This window comes from Corvus hawaiiensis, chromosome 12, assembly GCF_020740725.1.
Source record: "Corvus hawaiiensis isolate bCorHaw1 chromosome 12, bCorHaw1.pri.cur, whole genome shotgun sequence".
In the NCBI taxonomy this organism is placed as follows: domain Eukaryota; kingdom Metazoa; phylum Chordata; class Aves; order Passeriformes; family Corvidae; genus Corvus; species Corvus hawaiiensis.
Window position 1 is genome coordinate 16,749,671 of NC_063224.1, and position 22,085 is coordinate 16,771,755.

The 22,085-nt window shown below is 42.2% G+C and overlaps 1 protein-coding gene across 2 annotated transcripts in view; it reads left to right on the forward strand.

Moving 5' to 3' along the window:
• The first annotated feature begins 275 nt into the window (after positions 1-275).
• The window catches only part of ADAMTS18 (ADAM metallopeptidase with thrombospondin type 1 motif 18), a 77,187-nt gene continuing 55,377 nt past the window's right edge, over positions 276-22,085 (forward strand). The window contains exons 1-3 of one of the 2 annotated variants that reach the window (XM_048316779.1): positions 276-473; positions 632-710; positions 2,582-2,898. In XM_048316779.1, the coding sequence (XP_048172736.1) occupies positions 372-473; positions 632-710; positions 2,582-2,898 (498 nt within the window). In that variant the 5' untranslated portion in view covers positions 276-371. Of the gene's footprint in view, positions 478-631; positions 711-2,581; positions 2,899-22,085 lie in introns of both variants that reach the window. The other variant, XM_048316780.1, reaches the window with a different exon arrangement.

Here is a 22,085-nt window from a genome sequence, read left to right on the forward strand (position 1 = left end):
GCCCTGCCCGGCTCACCCCGCCCGCTCCTCCGCCGTGCCCGGCCCCAGGTGCCTCCCGCCGGTTGTCCCGCCCGGCCCGGCCCCGCTCCGCCCCGTCGCTCCCGCCCGCCCCGCTCGCCCCCCGGGTGCGGCCGCGCCAGACGCGGCGCCGGAGGCAGCGCTGCCCCGCGGCGGCGGCGGCGGCGGCGGCGGCGGCGGGGCTTAAAGCGCGCTCGGGCGGCCGGGGCCGCGCTCACCTGGGCGCTCTCCCCGCGCTCCGCCGGCCGCCGCAGCGGCTGCGGGGCAGCGCCCAGGTGACCATGCGGGGCGGGCAGGCGCGCCCGCCGCACGCTCCGGGGAGCAGGTAGCACCCGCCAGGTGCGCGGCGGAACATGGACTGTCTCCTGCTGGCCGTCTGGACTTTACCTGTTGCGATTCTCGGCGGCAGCTCCATGCAATTCCAGACTCTCCCGTGGCTCGGAAGCACTGTAAAGGCAGGTCGAGAGCACTTTCTTTTGCAGTCGCCTAGTGTACTTTCATACCAGGTTACTGCGGTTTCTGGTGCCTTGTCTTTCTGCCTTGCCTTGTCAAGGAAATCTCGCCCAATACTCCTTTTCTCTCTCTCTCTTTTTTATTTTTTTTTCTCTTGCAGACCCTTCAGCTGTGCTGCCTCTGTTGCATGTCTCATGCAGCAACTTTAACCAGTGACAGCATCAGTGAATTGGCTCATGGTTTGTATAGTTCTTTCTGTGTCTGTGTATGTGAACATTTGCATGGATGCTTTATTTATTTTTTTTTTTTAATTTGGTGGAGTGAATATTTAGAGGGAAGAAGTCACAGTGTTTGGGGAGCATAAAGTGCAAGCAGGCTGGCTACTGTGGGATGGTGAACCATGGGCAGGGATTAACTTGTTAAGCCCTGTGTGCTAAAGCTGAAAGGAACAATATGTAGCAGGAAAGCAAATGAACGAGATGGTAAATACATCCACGTTTCCATGTGCGATTAAAAGATGAATGTGTGTGTAGCCACAACAGCAAAACCTCATGTGTCTGTTGTGGAAGCAGTGAGACAAAAGTAATGAAAAGATTTGTGTGAGAGAGCAGAAGCTGTGCAATGCAGGCTAAGGGGAAAAAAAACCTGGAGAGAAAGAGCTTGTGTGAGTGGGAGCTCAGGAGCTGTTTGTTCCCAGGTTGCAGGGGCTAACACGTAGATGCTGATGACTTTGGGACTTTTGAAGTGCAGTTTATGCTTTGTATTGTGTGTGAGTAGAAACAAAATACAATAGAAAACCACACCAGGGTGCAGAAAGGAAAACCCTCTTGCATCCTATAGTCTGCTCACTGGGGGATTCCCTCTCTCCAGCAGCTGCTTGCATTTTTTGGCCACCAGCCTGCTTAGCGTCCTCAACTTCTGCCGTTGATTAACACCACTGGAGGAAAGTGAAAGCTCTTGATGTATTGTTCCACTGTCTAAGGAAAAGCAACCTATCAGTGGTTACGTGTTCAGCCTAACGTGTGTCCAATAAAGTCTATTCAGGGAAAGAGATTGATTGGGAGTATTTGCAACATCTGTTACAACACAAGAAGGAGGGGCTTTTCTTCTATTTTTAATGGTGTTATTTCAATTTAGGAAGAGGAATTAATTGTTTTGCCAAGTGTATGGACATCTCTTAAGTATCTACAGAGAAACACAGCTCACAAATTAAATGGGGTTGGGAAGCAGTTTATTCAGCATAACTGCTCAGGCAACCAGAAATAGGTGCAAAGATCCTAGTTCAGGAAACAGCTAAAATTCAGGTCCTGGTTCCAGGACACAGGTAATCCCTGCATGGCTAGGTCAACAGCAGTGGCAGTATACTGCAAGTGAGGTACCTGCTTATACAGCCAGCTGAATTATGGCCTCTTTCCCCCCTTTTTTAGGTGGTTCTGAGTAGATCTCAGTTTTCTTCTCAAAAATAGCTTTGTAATTTTTTTTCATATTTTATCCAAAACAATAAACTTCCTTGACATGCAATTAGCAATGGCTAACTAAAGGTTATTAGGTAGGCTGTAATCTCTTTTTGCTGAAGGTCAGTTACAATTTGAAACCCAGTCTAATCAAGCCACTACAAAGAGATGAGGTCTCACTCAGTTAAGGCATTAATAAATTAATCCTTTAATCCATTTGAACAAGTGGTACAGTTCTGCAAAGTCTCAGTCGTGGCTACCCCTACAGTGATACAATATTTGCTGCATTCTTAGGGAAGGGAAAAGCCTCTCAAACCAGAGCGGCCTTCACATTTGACAGCAATTAATACAGGGGGAGGGGAAAATCTACAGATCTGCTGGTGATGACAAATGTCTTCAGAGGAGCAGTTGTGGGAATGTTCACAGCTATGCTAGTTAGTCTGTGCCTCTCAGTGGGGCACAAAGGAAACAAACACAGGCTGGGAGCCTGTGTGACTTACGGGGCTGAATTTATGCAGGCGAGACAACACACACAGAGCCTGCAAGCCAGCCCCAAAACGAGGGAATGCTCCATGCCATAGGGAATGCGTGGTACCGTGTCAGAGTGCTTTGTTTGTGGGATGCAAGAGCTGATGGCCAACTCTTTATCGTTACAGATTATGTGTTTGTGACACCTGTCAGAGTGGATGCCAGCGGATCGTACATTTCACATGATGTTTTGCACAGTTCTAGGAGAAAGAGATCAACTCAGAGTTCAAAGAGTTCCTTGCACTACAAATTTTCAGCATTTGGACAGGAACTTCACTTAGAGCTTAAACCTTCGACCATTTTAAGCAAAAGTTTTATTGTCCAGGTACTCGGGAAAGATGGAGTGTCAAATTCTCAGGAACATGAAATTGAACAGTGTTTCTACCAGGGATTTATAAGGAATGATAGCACCTCTTCGGTAGCAATATCTACGTGTGTAGGCTTGGTAAGTGTGTATTTAAAACAAATCAGCATTAAAAGTATTTTCGTATGTGGAATAGTAGCTGAAGGTATGTAATTCGTACAGTATTCAGGATACCGTACACCATTTGCTGATTTTTCCAGTCTCACTAGTTGCTACTGTATTTAACAGAAGAGATTTCACTATAGCCAATGAACTGCATCAAAACCTTTGTATTTTTTGATGACTGTCTTTCAGGAAAAAAACAGAAGACTGGCTGGTAGTCCTAGTAATTATGCCATAACAATTTGTTATAGTTTGTGATAGTTTATACATTTCTGCTCACTCTTAAGTAAAAGTTCTTCCTGCCTTTGTGAACTGCTATGAATAAAGGAAAAAATCCATCTAGAAGCTTGTGAAAAAATATTATACCTAGCTTCGTCAACTACTTTAAGGAAGGGTGAATTTCCTATCTTGGCAGGAGTTATGAACTGATTTCCCTTTGTTTCCTTTGATAATTCAAGCCTTATTTGGGTTTACAAGTCTTGATGAGTTGATCTCTTACGAATGTGTTAAATATTATCATTGTGCATTTTCCATTTATGGCTGTCAACCAAGCTCATGAAAAATCATTATTCACAGGTGATTTTTTCAAAATACGTTTGACAGTGCTCATTGCCTGCAGAGAAGGCTTCACTGATGCAATTTAGGAGAATCATCTGCAGAATTAATAGTTCAGGATGTTTTTTAGGCTTAATCCCTTGCACTTGCAAGGCTGCAGAGGAAGGCAGTGACATTTAGTGGGAAGTAAATGAAGTCATCTGTGTGCTTTGTGGTTGACTAAAGGTCCATAGGATATGTTGGGTCACCTTCTGGAAATCTGTTTTGCAAAGGTACTTGTCTCTAAGGGTTATTAAACTGTGTGACAGGACCAAAGAAGGAGCACTTGAGACAGCCAGTGTTTCCTTTGAAACTGGAATCAGTGACTTGAGAAGCCTGTTCATTAGGAAGGGCTGTTGATAACTGGTTGAAGTGGTCTGGGTTATATTTTGAATGCTGTATTTTTTTTTTTTCCCCCCTCAGCAAGTTAGAGGAATCTTACAGTTCATTCGAACAGTTGTAAATGTGAATTTGGAGCAGGTGCCAGGAACTGGATTGAAGCTTGCTTTTGCTTTTCAAGTTGTGTTCGTAATGCTGAACTGTTAATACCAATTGTGCTTAGTTGTTTTCATGGAAGCCTCATGTTCACAACTGCTACCTTTTACCAGATTTACTCAGAAAAATACCCCATTTCACTCATTGCAGTGTTTTGTGGTTTTGCTACGGGAAGTGCTCTACCTACACACAGCAGGTACAGTTTGGGAGATCTCCCCTGTTTGGCCATGTTTTGGTTTTTAACATGCTTTCTGAGCTAAGAGAAGTTGGGCTTGTCAAGTCTTGTCTGGAGAAGGAAGGTTCAAGCCTGCCTCAGGTCACAGAGGAACAGAATGTGGTGATCTTAACTGAGAATGAAGTGGATCTTTTACCACTGTCTCGACACAGAGGTTGTTATGACTGGTAAGCTTCACTTAGAAAAGATCCAGAAACTGATCAAAAGAGAATAAATATTGTGGTATGAGCGAACTTACGGAAGTACCTAGATTATCAACAAATAGAATCTTTTTTTTAAAAATTCATTCCAAGAGTCAATAGATTTTACCTTAAATTGTGGTTTTAAACTGGTAAATGAAGTAAACCTTTACTTACAATAATCTCCTGTAGGGTAGGTATGCCAAAGTATAATTGTTCCTTTCTCTCCCTATCCGTCCATTAATTTCAGTGCACCTAATGAATCCCAGGCAAATTACCAACAGGATTCTGAGTCTTTCAGTTTACAAGGCTGCCCTCTTAAAGATATTGTCAGCTGTCTGTAAGGACAACCATGTCACTTTTCAGTGGGATCCAAATTCAGTAATCATATGTTAAGTCTGGATGCTGTGCTCTGATCAAGAGAACCTTGTGAATAGCTTCTATATCCTTTTTCACCAACTACTTTTGTCACTTGGTTGCCCTTCTTTCCTATTTGCTTTGTTCACTGCAATTAAACCGAAAGTGGTGTTTCTTCTATATGGTTGGTAGCACTAATCTTTCCATTGTTCCTTTCATTAGCAATAGCTTCTCTTCAATAAAGCTGCAGTGACCCATTCTTTCAAGCCTGGAACACCACAATGTGATTTGGAAGCAATTGCATTTCAATAGACTATGGAGACTCTTTGATCTAATTTTTTGGATGACCTAGAGTATTCAGTCATTCAGCTGTCTGTTATCTGCCAGTGCCTGCAGAGGAGACTTTGGGGAGAGTCTATATGAAATGGTTTGTTAGGCAGGATGACCTTAACATAACACTGGAAAGGAGCAAGAATTTGTTGCTTTGGTCTAGATCTGTTAAGAGATGTGTGTATATTACATTTTAATGGCTTAGTTGACAGGAAGGCCCCAAGTTTTTATGCTGATTTGTTGATTTGAGACCAAATGTTTCCATCAGTCAACACAATTTTCTTGGTGTGTCAGAAGGCAGAACTGGATCTTTATCTGAACAAGTCTCTAATACAGTAAGTGAGAGTTTCAGGAGAATGTGCACAAGTTTACTGTGAGTATTGCCTCTTTTCATCATCAAAGTGCTTCGACTTTCAACTGGAAACTTGCCTTTTTCTGTCTTCTGCCCTTTTTCTTCTTCAGTCAGCATCCTTTGCTTGCTGGAGCATCCGTTATACAGCAAAAAATGGTGCTTTTACTTGTTTTTTAAATGAAAACTCTGTTCTGGACCTTCTGTGGAGAACATGATATATTCCTTCCACAGAAGTTATGATAATTTTTTCACAGATTTTGTTAATGCATTCTCACTCTCAGAGGTCATTTTTTAACTCTTACAACTTTGGGACAATGAGTTTATGTTAGCAAATGCAAATCTAGTTTCTCTTTTTATCATCTTAATGTGTCCCAAATAGAAAGTAATGCAAAATTGACTTTTTCCCCACTGATTTTCATTAGTGATGTAATAAACATCTTGTGTTATTCCTGCATGACTTTTTGGAGTTTCCTTCAGTGCCTTGTGCTCTCCCAGTTGGTATATCCAGGCTACTGGTTTGTCTTGCTGCTTCATCCCCTGTTTACATTCTCCAATTCAAACTGTTTGTTCTTCCCGTATTCAACCTTTTTTTTCCCAAATTCCTGATTTGAGCTAATTTTTACTTATTCTAATTGTATTTTTATTACTATTAGCATTTAGTAATTTATTATTACTTATAATTGCCTGTAGCTAACTCATTGGGAGGCAGACTGTACCAAATCCACTGACTACAATGGTTTTTCAGGTTTTTGTGAATGAGATGGTGCTGGCCACTGTTGGAATAAGAAATTGTTTTTATAGGATCTACTCAGTGTGGTTGTGTATATTCCTACCTCTTTCCCCATTCTCATCCACTTTTTGCTATTTAATCTGCATTAAAAATGAGATCTGTTGTAGGTTCACCATCTTTAACTCCACTTCCATGATGATATCTAAAAGTTTTACTCCTGCCTTCCTAGTCTGTATCACTGTGTGTTGTTTGTCTCTCTTTACAGGCCAGTTTTTGTCTCCTTACCTTAGGTTTGTGTGTACAGAATCTCCTGTATAAAGTGAGTTGTTTGCAGTCACACAGTAAATCAGGGCAGAATACAAGAGAACCTCAGAGATCTCCAGTTGTATTGTAGAGACATTCTCAAAAGTAATTTGTAGCTGTGCTTTTGGGAGCAGAAGTCACATTCTCCTTGTGAACATGAACTCTGGCAAAGTCAAACAAGTTTATAATTCCATACACAACATAGGAATTGGTGACCCTAATGAATGAGGGGTTTGTTATACAGCATTTGTGGGGTACAGGACACAGGTGAGGGTCTAGGGCAAGTACAAAATGTGTGCCCAGGGGAGAGAACTGCTTATACGACATAAGGAACTCTCCTGCCCTTCCGTCACACAGAAGATTGTGTGTGTATTTTGGGTCAGAAAAAGCAAGTACAGTTCAGTGGAATAGTTCAGGTCCTTTAAAACTATGATACACAGTTTTATTATCCAGGCCAAGTTTAGCCCTGGCATCTCCTGAGAGGCTGCACCTGCTCACACCAGAGGTGGGTGTGGGCCATTCTCTCCCTTCGATTTATGTGCCTCAGTTAGAAGTAGTGGTGCCCTCCTCTGGTTTTGGCAAGATGTGGTTGAATCTGTCATTAGAAAGAGCCTCTTCCTCTTTTCTCGAGTTATGTTTATTAGTGTCTAGTCAAGGGAAGAGAGAGAGGAGGGAGGGGTGAATCATGTTCACTCGTTGAGCTGTCAGAGGATTCTAGACAAGAAGGGTTATAGATGTAGCACTGAGAGATAAACAGGAGATGTATTAATTCAGTGGAGGGGGGGTGTGTGTGTGTCTGAGGGCAAAGCTTTGCTCAAAGTATCAAAGAAGCCACAAAATTAAAGCTTCTTAATGCAGTCTGACCACCTAAGAGGCAGGCAGACCAGACAACTCATGTACCTTTGTAGTAATTTAGTTGCACCTGGTATTAGCATTGTTTAAGTTGATGCTAACAGCAGCCTCCTATTCCTAGAGCTCACACTTTAAGTCCAATGAAATATGTTGAGACAAATCCCAAGGTTCTTATGCAGACAAACTGCCATCAAACTCAGTGAGCCAGACTGCTGGTGAGAGTACAGAATAATTGCTGTTTGCCATGAGGGTCCTTCAGAAATCGACAGCTGTAAAAATAGAACAAAATTTGGCCTAGTGGGACCTTGAGGAGAAGCTAAGTACAGAGCTTGTGATTTTTCTCATACTTAAAGGTGTTTTTAGTCCACCCAGAAGCCAATACACAAATCCTATATTTTCTGCCATTGTACCAGCACAACATGAACAGCATTTTGCATGGGAGTTCTATGATTTTCTTTGTATTCCATCCTTTATAAAACACAAACTGTGTATTACAGGATCATCCTTTTGTCCACTGTTTTGGTGAACATTTTTCCATTATTATTCCATTACTCCATAGTATGATAAATATGAAAATAAGAAAAATCTCTACAGGAAAATGAGATGACAATGGGAAATAGTCATATCCTTGAGGATATTTTAGGTTATACTAGAAAAGTACAAGGCAGTGTTTCTGGTCTCAGCAAGGACCTGACTGGTGATGAATTGTGTGATTAGGTTATTGATCAACCTTCTCCATATCTCTCTGATAAGCTTTCTGTTTAACTCTGTCTTTAGCTCTGCTAAAGACAAAAGGCAGTGTTATCCCGGGTGTTTTGGCACTACTGATTCCTGATAGGTAAGAAATGGAATTAAAGAGGATTAATGATGAGAAAGAATTTGCTTCTGCTTGGCAGAAAAAGCAACAGAAATTGCGTTTCTTCCTGGTTTTATGTTAAAAAACCTGGAATGGACATAGAGGAAACTGAGCACAGTGGGCTGTGGCTGCACAACAGCTCTTGAGTGCCCACAGGAGCTGGTCCTCTGTCCCTTGTGCCTGCTCTGTCATTGCTGAGTTCCCAGCAGAGCATGGAAATGGTTCATTGATGTATTTCCAACCAAACTTCAGGCTGCTGTGGGCACCATTGCTTGCACCCTTGGAGTGGTTTTCCAGAAGCAGGGAGCCATCCATTTGTACAGAGACAGTTCATCCTGGCCCTTCTTGTTAAGCATCAGTCTTATCTTCACTTCCAAAGGAATAAATAGACTCTATCTATGCGTGAAACATCAACGTTTTTCTTGCTGTAGCAAAGCCTTTCCACTAAACCTAGTTCCCACACTTTCCCTAGTCCATTAGAGAGAAGCTTATAGACAAATGCCCTCGTGAAGGTCAGGAGAGGATGACCTGCCTGCACAGACCTGACCCCTTCATAACAGGATGTCTTTGATGTCGTGAGGATTTTTATTTTCAGCGCCACTATTTTCATGTGGGCCATACCATCTCTGCTGCTGAGAGGCAGTGTATTCTCTTCTGCACAGCTGGGAACTGCTGGACATCAGAAATAGCTCTCTTTTTAGAGGCAGAATTCAATAACTAATAGCAGCTTTTAGTCACTAATTAACCTAAACAAGGTTTTATTTCTGTCTTTCCCCTTTCCTTGCTCCACTTCAGAAGTGTTTGAGGAAGATACCAGGTTGGCAGACCTGCTGTGTAAAGGCTTTTGTTTACCCAAAACACAATGACAGTCTGTGGAACTGGAGTTCAAGTCCAGCTCAAGCAGCCCACTCCTGGAGATCTGTACCTGACACACGGCAGAGGAGGGGGAAGCACAGCAGTGTCTTAGTTGTGCCCTGGCTCCCACACAATCCACTTAATTTGAGCAAATAGTGCTATCAAAACTGTTCTTAAACATTGCTTTTCCCCCAAGCTTATTCTCTCCTTACTCTCTCTGCAGAACCAGAGCCCTGATCATGATGACAGCTTTGTGGTGACATACTTGTGCTCAGCTGGGAGCTTGACTTTGGTTCACTGTAGGCTGCTCAGTCATAACTAGTCTGGATGGTCCCTGGGAGTTCTGTCACCAGCTCCCTCAAATGTTTTGGCTCCTCAAGTTTTTGTTTGTTATGGTATTGTGTTTAAGTCCACAAGATATTTATGATAATGTTTTCTAATTTGCAACTTCTTAGGGATGGGTTTGTCTTCCTGATGTACAGCATGTTCTTTACTCTTTGAAAGAGAGGATCACTGGGACTGCTGTCCAGGACTGCAACAGGAGAGAAGATAGAGGTCTAAAGGCCTGTGGTTTGGAAATTTGCAGCCCATGGATCAAGATAAAAGCTGGAGCTATGTAAGACAAAGGCATCCAGGGTGGTGATGCCCATAATATATCAGTCAGTTCCTCAAGATCATTTCAGAGCTATTTGCATCTGATTTCATTTGCTCCTGAGCATTAGGACTGTTGTTGAATTACAGAGGTAGAGCTTGCTAGGGATTTTCTAGAAAATACCTACTTTCCAGGAGCTCTGTGTGCCTCACTTTGTCATGGTCTTCTCCCAGTGGGCTGGCAGGAGAGGGGTTAAACTTAGTTATCTCTGCAGTGAGAGCTGGCAGTGGACCTACAGTGAGTTTGAGCAGCTGAAACCCAGATTCAAATTTTTTTTTTCCTAAAAACCACTCATTTTGTGTTAGGAAGGCTCTGACTAGCCCTTAAGTGGTATCTGAATTGAATTTTAATGGATAATTCCATCGCAAACAAGGTTTTCTTCTGTCTTTTTGATCATGTCACTGGGAGCAGAAATGTTGGTTCTTTCTTGCCTTTTCTTATCCCATTTTAATCCCAATTCTGTTGCTGCAGGTCTACCATAAATTACAGTATGCCAAAGGAATTTCCTATTGATTTGCTCTGACAGTGATTTGACCAGCTATGTGAATAGCTGATGGAAGCAGAACTTATCTTGGGTTCAGACAGTGGAGCATTGACTAAAGCTCTGAGGTAAACATTTACAGAAGAAACCTGAAATCATAATGCCTTGCAGCTCAGCACAATTTACAAACATGTATTAATTAAGCTTCAGTGCTGGCTCTACTCTGTGTTAGATGAGAACAACATCCTGGCACACAATAGCTTGACATCAGTAACCTTTTATTGTTTATCGTGCTCGGAAGTCACCAAGAATGAGGGTGAAGAAATGTCAAATAATCAGGTCAGATGCAAGGGAATGAGTCTTGATGGTTGAAGCTTGGTACCGTGGGAACTGTTATTGTCCAGAGTAATTTCTGGAACATGCAAGTTAATTTCTTTTTTTAGAGTGTAAGTTCATAAGCTGGGGAAATCTGCAAACAGCTTGCACAGTCAGATGAAAATCCTTTTGCTGAATCTCATATGTGGCTGCCCAGCTAGTTCCTGCCAAAAATTGGTAAAAGACAAAAGTTTGATGACAAAGATAATAGATCTTGAAGTTATTCCTACTGCAATAACAAGGCCCAGCACAAACCTGCTTAATAGAAGAGGAAGCTGAGGCAATAAAGTGATATTTGCTTGCAGAGACAATGGGGTGTTGCCTTTTCACTCCCCTGGGCATTTGCATTTCAGGCTGCCCCACTCTGTACACACTACTCTCGGGGCTTTATTCTTTGAGAGCTGGATTCTTGCTGTTCACAGTGGGATCACTTGAATGCTTGTGCCTGCCTGCCTAATATATGTTAATTGAAGGACTTTTGTGTCTCAACATCTTTATTAATATTAATGGAATGAGATTTTTAATGGACCTATACAAAATATGCTTGACCTAGCTTGAGCCCTCACTTTTGTTTTTATACTCTGCAGCACAGTGTGGCTTCTGACTAATTTAAGAACGTAATATTATATTCTGTGGCAGCGTACACAAACTAATGAAACGTGGAATACTCTTCAGACCTGCAGTTTCCTTGCCATGAGATATAGAATTTATGTAACACCAGAATATAATTAGTTCTTTTAAAATCATGAAATTAAAAACAGGTTTTCTTTTTCTTTGTGAAAATTATTGCACCTCAGTGAAAAGATTTTAAAAATAATTCTTTCTTCACCAGGCATGTCTTATGCCACACACTCATTTTTTTTTTTTTTTTAGGAAGAAGTCATCAAAACAGTAGGCCTTAGAGTTAGGCTAGACTAAACCTCAAGAAATATTTCAAGTTAATATTGCTGTTAAAGTATAAGCTGATCATGGTGAGGGATAGGTATAAATGCTGTAACACAGCACCAGACAAAAAAGTTTAAACTTCTCTAAAAGTGTGGCTACCCAGTGTCATTTCTTGTTAACACTAGACAGAAATTTGTTACTTGCTTTGTTAGATGTAAATAGAAATTAAATGTTAAAATAACAGTCTTATAATAACAGGGCAGAGATGATTTTTTTTTTTTTGCAATCTAGTGTGGATGATTATAGCATAGACCATAAAACTGGTTCTGTCACTTTTGCACTTTTTTGCTACTTTTTCTGATAAGGAATAATTCCTTCTAGTCTGCTCCACGTTTCGTTGTTTGTAATAAATGTCTCTGCAGCCACTGTGGAGACCAGTCTGCCACAACAGGAGCTCCAGGCTCTCTCTGTCAGCTGGTTCTCTTCATTCATGCTGGAGGCCATATGGATAATTTTTTTTACACTACTGACATCACATACTGGTGATTGGATTGTTATCCTGTCCCAAGGAGCAAAAACTTGAGCAAAGGGGCAGAAAAAATATAACTTCCAGGCTGAGACAGCAGTGAGCTGCTGATGTCTACTGATGGCTGCAGCCCAGTATGGTCCACTCCCATTCACAGGTGTTTAGTGGTTAATGGGCTTTATCTAAAGCTTCTTGTGGTGAGTAAAAAGTTTTATGCCGGCTGCTTTGGATCTGAACCTGGCCTTGGGAGAGGTGTCTTTTATTCCTTCCTACATCATCTTGGCCCTTGAGCTAGTAGGCACACCACTTTTTTGGGATACACTGCTGCAATTGCTGTTTGGTTTAGAAAGATATTTTGAAAAGGGGAGGCACCACTGGCTCATCGAGAAAGTGAAACATGTCTGTTGCTCCTGGCGGACCCCAAAACACGTTGGACATAATCCAGGGTGGTGCTGTATAATCAGATTTCACTGAGTCAGAAGTTAGATGGCAGCAAACAGCATGCTGAAGGGCAAAACCCATCTGCAGGCTGAGCCTTGCTGTTCTCATGGACTGCTCAGACCAGAACAGCCGGGAGTGAGACAAGGTGGGAGCTCAGACAGTTTCCCAGAGAATCAGCTGGTGCTACTGCTGCTAGAAAACGCACCCAAGTGCTTGGCAAGCAGTGCCTGCAATTGCCAGATAGGTTTCAGTGCCCCAGTGCCAAGTGTTGTCGTTCCACTCTGCTGCCAGAGTATCCTGACAATGAAGGAGTAAAGGAAGCGCAGTGACCACCAAAAATTCAAAGCCGCTAGTGAATGTAAAGAGGTTATTTGGCCTAAACAAAGACAAGTCTGGTGATGGGAGTAAAAGAGTAGTAGCTTTTGAGGCCTGTTGTCCTTGGTAGACAGGAGATGGACTTGGCAGGTTTTGAGCTGTGAAAATGTGCAAGGATATTATCAGATGTCATCACAGAACACCTGTAGGGGACAAGACCTCATTCATCTCCTGCTCATGGTAGGGGAGCTGAGTAATTGGAGAGAGGGGAGCATGTTACAGAAATGGTTAATTGATTCCTGTGTTTACCAGAGAGAGCTGGGTGGTCATTTGAGCTGCCCCAGGCACAGAGCCCTGCAGGTCTCACTTAATGAAGGCCATGCGTGCTCCCAAGGACAGAACACGGTGCAGGTGGTGCCATGTGCCCTGAACATCGGGATAGTGCTGTCGTGACAAAGGCTTGTGTTCTCCATCAGCCTGTGGGACAGATGAAATACCAAGGAAAGGACAATTTGGACCAGCAGCTGAATCAGAGAGAAGCTGATATATTGCCATATATTACCAGTTGAAGCTAGGAACAACAGTGTGCCAGACTGTGGTCTTGGCCTTTGAGTATTGCACTGGTTCTATTTACAGGTTCTCAGCTTTTGGGTTATAGTGCCATCAGAAGTTTATTTTTGTTGTAATTTCCCAAGCATTTCTTGAAAATTAGCTTTCTGGTGCACCAAACAGTGCCACAACACTAAATTAGTTGCAAATAGCTCGAGGGCTGAGGGAATAGTATATTTTTTTGTTGTGGCTGTTCACATGATTTATTTAGTCATTTGAAAGACTACAGTTTGGGAAAGTCAGGAACCCACTCTAATGCGAGAAACAAAACAGAAGGAAATGTTACTCACCCAGAATGAAGGTCTGTCTTCATTCCAGCATGTCTTCAAACCAGCATTTGTGCATAGCCAAGGTTGTTCTGCCTCCATAGCCCTACTCCTGTGCTAGGATTAACAGAAGACAGGGAGTATTTCCCATTGGGAATGTTTCCTGCCCACCATCAGCCTGCTCAGAATGGTGCCCATATGCTCCAAGATATCTCCATGGATATTCCACATCCTTTAATGACAGCTTAGCATTTGGACCTAATTGCCAATAAAAGGAAGAGGAATTTATATATCTATACATAATTTCCCATACCAATGCACTGAATTGGTGCCTATTCTTTATTAAGTCCTTATCTTGCAAAGGACAGTGCAATTCAGCATCCATTGGCTCTGAAATATGAATATATTTGTTTTTCTATAAAGCTGCACAAGGCAATGCTCTTTATGGCTGTAGTGTCTTTTGCTGTTCAATAACTTGTTCAATCATTATTATTATGATTTAAAGCAACACTTTCATGCTTCTTTCAGGAGAGGACTTGCATTTTAAAGACAAGGTAGTTGTAGTTTGCCTTCAATTTTTGTAGTAAGTGGAGGGGTATTGGTTTATTGCAAGGAATTATAACGTGGAGGATGTATATGAATGAGTCTCTCATGACTTCCTTCATTATTTGTTGAAATATGTTAAAGGAGAATTCACTGCAAATCTGTAAAGTATTTTGTAAAATGTATTTGCAAATTTATTTCAGATTGGTGAAGTTTGTAAAAATTAGTAAAAATAATCTGAAAAACGATGAAAGTTCAGTGTCCTATTTGAGCCCTTTTGAGGGGCTCAGTGGAGGTGTATAAAGAGAAGCCCTGGAGAGCGGTGATCAAATGTGGAATCTTGGGCTGAAACTATTCCGACAGGATGGGGAGTGTAGCTTCAACCCTCTCTTATCTTGCCAGTGTTCCTGTGTGTGCTACCTCTCCCCAGCAAGATGCCTGACTGATTCACAGCAACTGATGGGCAGTTTAAAATTACAAAGCTTTCGGTTTCCTTGTTCCTAACAGATAAAGAGGGTGGGCATTTCCTGATTATATGGTAAACACTCAAAATATTTAAGTTCCCCATGGTGCTATTTGTGCCTAATTTACTTCCCTAGCACATTAACACTGCTGGTTTTCTGCAGTGGGAGGAGTGTGTAGTGTAACATGCTGTGAAGAGAGGAAATGTTTCACAAGAGCTCCTTCTGGCTTTTCCTCTGTTTGCATTACCACCTGGAAAGAAGAAAAGGTGGAGGGACTGACTGATGATCCAGATGGATTGCAGGAGCAGTCACTCTTTGGTCAGATGTGTTAAGCTGGGCAAATTCACACTGGGAAGTGGCAGGGTTGCGCTTCAGCTCCCGAAGCACTGGAACCTCCCATAGGAAAGTGTGGAGGCACGAAGAGTGCTGGACTACCATCATCCAGTGGTCTTGGGGCAGGCAGTGCCCCTTTAGAGGCCACTGAGCAGCCAGATATTTTGGGGAAAAGTCAGAGAATATGCCAGTGAGGGATGGGGGTTGAGGACAGGCTCCAGCAGAGCAGACATCATCTGATTATGATAACTCAGAAGCTGTGCAGGTCACACGAAGCTTTAGAGAGGCTTGGAGTGGGAGGGCCACATTTATCACTTTTCATGTTCACTTTTCTAGTTCTTGCCTATGAAAGCAGACAAATTATCTCTTGTTTTGGGAGTTGGGTGCTTTGATGTACTAATTATTTGACTCATGCAGTACTCAGCAGAACAAGTGTGTCCTGATTCCTAGGTAAGGGCTCCAGAGCAGCTGAGCTCTTCAGCACTTCTGTCACTGCTGGCTGTGGTGTGGAGTCAGCTCAGGTCCTGTGCCCTGTGGTGCCAGGATGGAGCAGAGAGCACTCTCAGGCCCTGGGAGTAGGAGCTCCATTGGAGACTGGAGTGTCTGTGGCTCTCACACGCTCCCCTGATGTCCCAGAGCCTCTTTAACCCAGGCAGCACATTCCTCTTCTTGGAGCTTTTTTCTTAACCTGTGCTTAACCTGACCTTTGCTTAACCTGCTGTTCAGTAGATTCATTGCAGAAAGAAGGTCAGGCTGCTTAGGAAATTTTGCCTCCTAAATCTTCTGCTGATACAATTTTTTCTTTTTTTACCATCCCTTTATAACTTAGCAATGTGCTGAGCTGTCAATAAGTATCTCCCTTGTCTTCACTGCATCTTTATTTCAGTCAGAAGGCCTGTAGTGTTTAACATAGTGGCAACATCTGTGCAGTAGATATCTGAATATCTTGGACCAATTTAATATAAAGAATATCTCATAGACTAAAAAGTTGTTTTCAGACACTACGTTCCCTTTGCCACTTAAATTTTCCTGTTTCCTGAGATCTTAGAGAACATCCAGGGTGACTTCGAGCTTTGCTCCACAGACTTTATTTTGAAAGCCTGATAGATAAGGTATTGTGCTGAAAACACTCTACTGTCAAGATGTTTTTGTGAAGAAATGCCGTTTCATGAAACCCCTGGCAAATGGTGTTTGCTGACATAACACATAATTGAACTGATTTCTTTAATGAAAAGACAAGTAAATGCTCTCACAATGTCTTTTTTTCACTGTTTTTTTAAGACTCATCCCTGCTAAACAGCTGCATAATTCAGATGCTTGTACTAAAGTCTGGTGGTGGCAAAATCAGTGTAATCTTTCATGACCAGTTTAATTCTGCAGGTGTGTTCAGGGGGTACAAGTCTGAATACCTGGAAGCTATTGGTTAACACTCCAAATACTGGTTTAGACTTATGTGTTGGGCTCTGACTTTGTCACAAACAGGATGTCAGGAGATGTAAATTGATGCATTGGGTTGAAGACTGGATTGATGTCACCTTGCCATGACCTGGACCAATATTAAGGTAGTATTTCTGTGCCCATTTTAAGACAGTTGTGGCATTATGTTTTATTTTAGACCAAACCAGGACCTCTTTGTGGTGGGTTTTGCATGTCATCACAGTTATTTCTACTACAGAGATTTAGAAAATAGTACTGAAAAATATTTCTCATCGAACTTTCGTTTATAATATTATTAAAAGCAGGAAACCTGGCTCAATTTGTCACAGACTAGAAAAGTTTTTAATTTACTCCAGCAGAGCAGTTACAGCATGCTCACCTTTGGGCATCATTCTCTTAAAATAGAAGCTGAGGCTAATTTGTGGGAGAGGAGTGAATGAGTGCACAACTTTAAAGCAGGCCCAGGGTGGGTGTAGAATGGCTGAGCAGTGCAGATTGGTGGCATTTGGCTACAAGGAGGAAAACAGAGACTCTCTGGACTCCCTTAGCAGCATGATATAGTGAAGGCAGGTTTTGTGACTGTAAACAGCACCTGCAAATATGAGGCTTTTTCATGACATGGAATTTAAGTTACTACATTTATCTTAGTAAATGCCTATTCAGATGCCCGTGTAAATGAAGCTCTGGATGCTGAGGGTGTTTGTATGGTCATGGAAGCGTTACGTGGAGTTGCATTGTGCAGGTTTCTTAATGTTATGGAAAACTGAGAAAAGGATGAGGTCTTGTTTCAACTTGGTGGCTTTCTGGGATGCTGCTGCCTTGTATTTTGGGTTTAATTGTGTGAATTCAGTCAAGGTTTTACCTTTTTACCTTTTCTTGGTGGTGAGAAGAGATTCAGACACACCTAGGCTGCTGTTCTGCTTCAAAGAGATTACTACAGCAAAAGAACAGGGGATGACACTGATTCTTCCCTGCTCTGCCTTTCACAGTGATGCCACCCTGATGCAATGGGGTGCAGAGGGGGGTGGTTGAGGGAGTAGCTGTGTGGTGTTTCATCTCCAGCTGGGCTTAAACCCATGACACCAAGTAACACCCTTTCTCTAAAGGCACGTGAAAAGTAGGAAGCCTCATAGCACAGGAATTCCCAGTGAGGAGCAAACCTCCCAGCCTTCCACAGCTGGATGTACTGTGTGTTTCTGGTCAGCAGTGTTGCCCCTGTAAGTGAGGCCACCTGGCACGAGCCTGTCCAAGGGTGTGCTGAGGGGCAGAGCCATGTTGGGGATGTTGTCTTTGAGCAGGGAATTGGCCAGCTGGGAGCCCTGTGAGGTGGCACACACCTGGCTGTGCTCTGAGTCTCTGTGCTCAGTGCAGCTGGTCCCTGGATCACAGCTCTGCCTGTGGGGTGGCATCCTGAAGGCTGGTGCTGCAGCTTAGAGTGGGGAAGGTGGAAGCACTTTAAAAGAACAGCCCAGCCAGGGTCAAACATGAGCCTTCACGAGTCTCTCACGAGCATTTTCTGCATTGATTACAAAATACTGCCTAGAAAACCGAGAAATAAGGAACAGAGAAGCTGAAATGCTGAAGAGCACGGAGTTGAATCCAGATAACCCAGGCGCCACCCTGACATTCTCACTCTTGGGCCATCTTTGGTTCTTGTTTTCCATTCCTTTAATGGCCTAAGCTCTCTTGTTCCACTCCCTTTCTCCTTCCCACATAGATATTTCAACATATGGATATGTCTGTGTATGTGGAATATCAGCAAAGCTGATACTTTGCTCCCTGCAGAGCTCCTTGTGACCACTCTCTCATGTAACTAATCCATAGCAATGTATACTCCAGCAAGGAAAATTAAAAGGTTGGGAACCACTGACCTAACTTCTTAGTAAGCAATACAGCTGGCAATCAGATGTAACCCGAGCTCCTCGTTATTGGAGCTGCCTGAGCTATTCATAGCAAAGCGAAATTGCTATGGGAATTGAGCTGGATTTATTTTGTTTGAATGCAAATTATCCCAGGTCAGACAGGCTCAGATCTTCTGCCCCCTCAAATTCATTTGCATCAGCTCTGGCAGGGTGAAGCTCATTTCTGGAGGATCTTCACTGGGGAAATGTGGGTATGGGTAGGGAACCACCAGATGTGGAGAGCGTTTGCTTGGGGCTTTGATGCAGTGGGTGTAACTCACTCTGCAGCCCAGACTCCTGACCAGAGAGAAGCCTCTGCCATCAGGTAGCTAGCTACAAGTGGTGTCCCAGTGCTTGGGCAAGTGTCTCTCTCTGTTGTCTGCAACCTCAACAGGGTGTCCTGTAAGGGAGAGGGAATATTAAGCCCTGCCTAATTCTCACAATGTTTAATGTTCTGAAGGGTCCAGCTGCCAAAGTCCCATCATCACAGGAAAAGCTGTGTTTTCACTAAAAAAAAAATAACCAACCCCACTCAACTTTAATTCTAGTATACATGGTTATAAAGAGCAAAAAAAAGCCTCTTAAAAACTCAGCTGAAAATGGTTCAAGAAATCAGAAAGAAAATAAAACACTAAAGCCCTTTGGCATTATTTTTTAAAATCTCATAATTTATAGTGTTGTTTCCTGCAAGGCCTGATTCATGACTTTTAATGTTGAAGCTGCCTGTCTGATAGGGAGGAATGCTGCTGATCAGAAACACTCAAGCAAGCATCTGTTAATGCTAAGTACCTATGGAAAAGGAATTTCCAAGAACTGATTTTAGTTATCTATCATCAGTTTTTGGTTTTTTTTTTAAGCTGTTCATTTTCTGTGTCACTCTGCCCTAATCTTACTGGTTTTGCCTTTATTACCACTCTAGGAGCAGCAGCTTTGTTAAGAAGGCATGCACTTTCCCTAGAATAGTGGTACATCTGAACTCCAGCCACATAAAACTGATTAGCTGTACATGAAGGGGGAGGAGAATCTTGCCAGAACATTTTCATTTCACCTAATCCTTTGAGCAGCATAAATAATTCATAGCAAACCAACGTTAGGGTGAAACGCTGCCCTGTCTGAAGATCTGGGCATCTTGAAGGCACATTTCAGATATTTAAGAGGGGCATAAATGGTGCTTTTGTTTTGTGCTGTTACAGAGAATGAGAGGACAGAGAGAGCTGCATTTCCTGTGCTTTTGAAGGTTTTTGAAGGTGAACCTGCTCTCACTTGGAGTGTTCTCTGAAGCTGTGCACCCAGTTTCATGGGATGTTAGCTCAGGGGATACACTAAGCTGCCCTCTGAAGTCAGGTTTTCTGCTATTCTTGATGTACCCTAAGTAACTAATCAACTGTCAGCACATGACAAATAGTGGGCTGCCTCTTTTTAGGAAAAGTGAAGCATAAATGCACTCATTAAATAGTCCTTCTGTTTCCTGTTTGCTTTGTGATGGATTTCAGAACTGTCATAACTAATAAAAGCTCTAGATTTTTATCTTACAGTTGCAGGGATTTGCTTAAACAGGCCATACCCAAGTGCTTGTATAGCTACCAAGGCTAAATTTGAGCTGTTGGTTTTTGCTAATTGCCTTCCAAAACCTTTATAGGGAGCCAAAGAGCCCTACTGCTGGAATTGTAAATGAAGTGATCCTGAGTGTAACTTGGTAAACCTCTGGCACTTCACTTAAATATTATTGGTGTATAGTTAGTGTGGTTATGCTGTAGTTTGCATGAGTATTTTTCTTGTATTCATTTATCATGCCTACTCCTGTTTTTTGGGTTTTTTTTTTTTTTTGTTTTTGGCTTTTTTTTTTTAAAACCCAGAACATGAGAAATGAGAGAGCTCATGTACTGACAAGCAAGTATTTAATCTGTGGCAAAGCAATCAACTTTGTGTTAGTTCTAGAATATCTCATTACCCTGCAATAAATACCAATTTAATACATTTAAATACCAATGTGACTGGTTCAATTACCTTAAGTGGAGGAACAAATAAGAATATTTCCTTATTTGCCATATGCTGACAGGGGGTTGCATAAAGATGTTTGAAACAAGCTCAGTCAACTGCAGAAATACAAAGGCACTATTCAGAGATAACGCTGGCTTTGTTCATATAGGAATAATTAAAGGCATGCAATTTTGTTACCTTGTTTTAATTGCTGAATTTTCTGCATAGCACTTCTTTTGAGTGACCCAACAGAGTAGTCTTTCATGGCTAACTCAGACTGGCAATTTAAACCTTGTACTCTCCTTCTGTCAGATTGTCAGGTAATAAAATGCTATATTGTTAAGAACCCTTAACATTTTACATTTGCAAGAAATCTTTATTATGTTAGAAAACAGAATAATTGAGTTATTTTTCTGAGTCTGATTCTAAAGAAAAATGCCATCTGCTGACAATTCTCAAGTTAGAATAGGCAACCAATAATTCTAATGCTTCTTTCATGATAAAAAAAAAAAATTCAGTGTGTATAAAGGTCATTAACTTAACCTGAACATTTTCTGTGGTACAGAGCCAGGTATTCCAGTCTGGTGAAAATCATTAAAGGTCTGCTGAGGTTATTCTCATCAGCCAAGGACCCAGTCCCATAAAACATCACTTTGTACTTCCCTGATTCTGGGGTCAGCATCAGGAACTGCCCATTTACAGGCTTGATACTTTTCTGAACGATGGGTGAATTTTTTTGGCAGACATAAAAGCTAGGGAAAAGTTTAGTTCACTTAAATTCTCTCTTGCCTTTAGTGTGTTCACATGCCTTTGTGCTGCCTGGTTTGGGATAGGATCAAAAATGAACATGCTCTGAGTTTTACTCGTGGGATTTCTGACTTCAATAATACATGTGTATTATTGGAAACCTCATGAGAGTCCATTCTCACTAGTTTCCCAGAACATTTTCTTTCCCAAATTGGTATAAAAGCACTCTGGAAATGCTTGCACAGACAATGTTCAGCTCAATGGGAGCTCCTGGGTGCTTAACACTCTGTAAAAGTCTGTCATTAATTTAACAATCTGAGTATGGATTTAGGGTCCAGACTTTTCACTTTTTGTTGGTGGATCATGGATTGTGTCCCTGTCACGGTGTCTCAGAAGCTTGTTCCATTTACCCAGTGCTTCAGTAACATGGGTGCAGTTGTGTAAGTGCCCTTCTCAGGGGGACAGAAAGAGGCAAAATGCCCCTCAGCCTTGTGGCTGCTGCTGTCCCCTCTGCAGCTACCTCCCAGAAAAGGAGCTGTAGGTCAGAGTGGAGAGGGAAGGAACTCCCTTAATTACCATGATTTACTGCCATTGGCTTGGCTGTTTGCTCCTGATGCTTCCCGAGGGTAAAAATATCTTTCACCTCAGCAACACTTTCTGCAATTCAGCCCCTTTCTCCTTTCCAGATATGCTGCTTGTCATTTTTTTCTACCTAATTTCACATCTTAATTTGTTCATTTTGATTATATTTTCCAGAGTGTTGACATTTTGACCCTAACTTGAGAGGGACTCAGTAAGCCATCTCTCAAAAAGTCAGTCAGTGATATCGAGTATCTGCAGTTCCAGGTCAGGCTGTACTATCCTGCTGGCTATAATTCTTGGAAGTAGTTTTGCTTATGACTGTAGTAAGGTTATAGTCTCACATATTTTTCAGACTACCAACTTAACCCATCCCAAGAGGTGAGTCTACTTCATTACACATCCCCTAAAGAAACAATAATTTATTTAAACTGCTTACATGATGCAGGATTGCTTTGAACAGCCCCGTGATGGTATTGGTCGAATACCCTTGG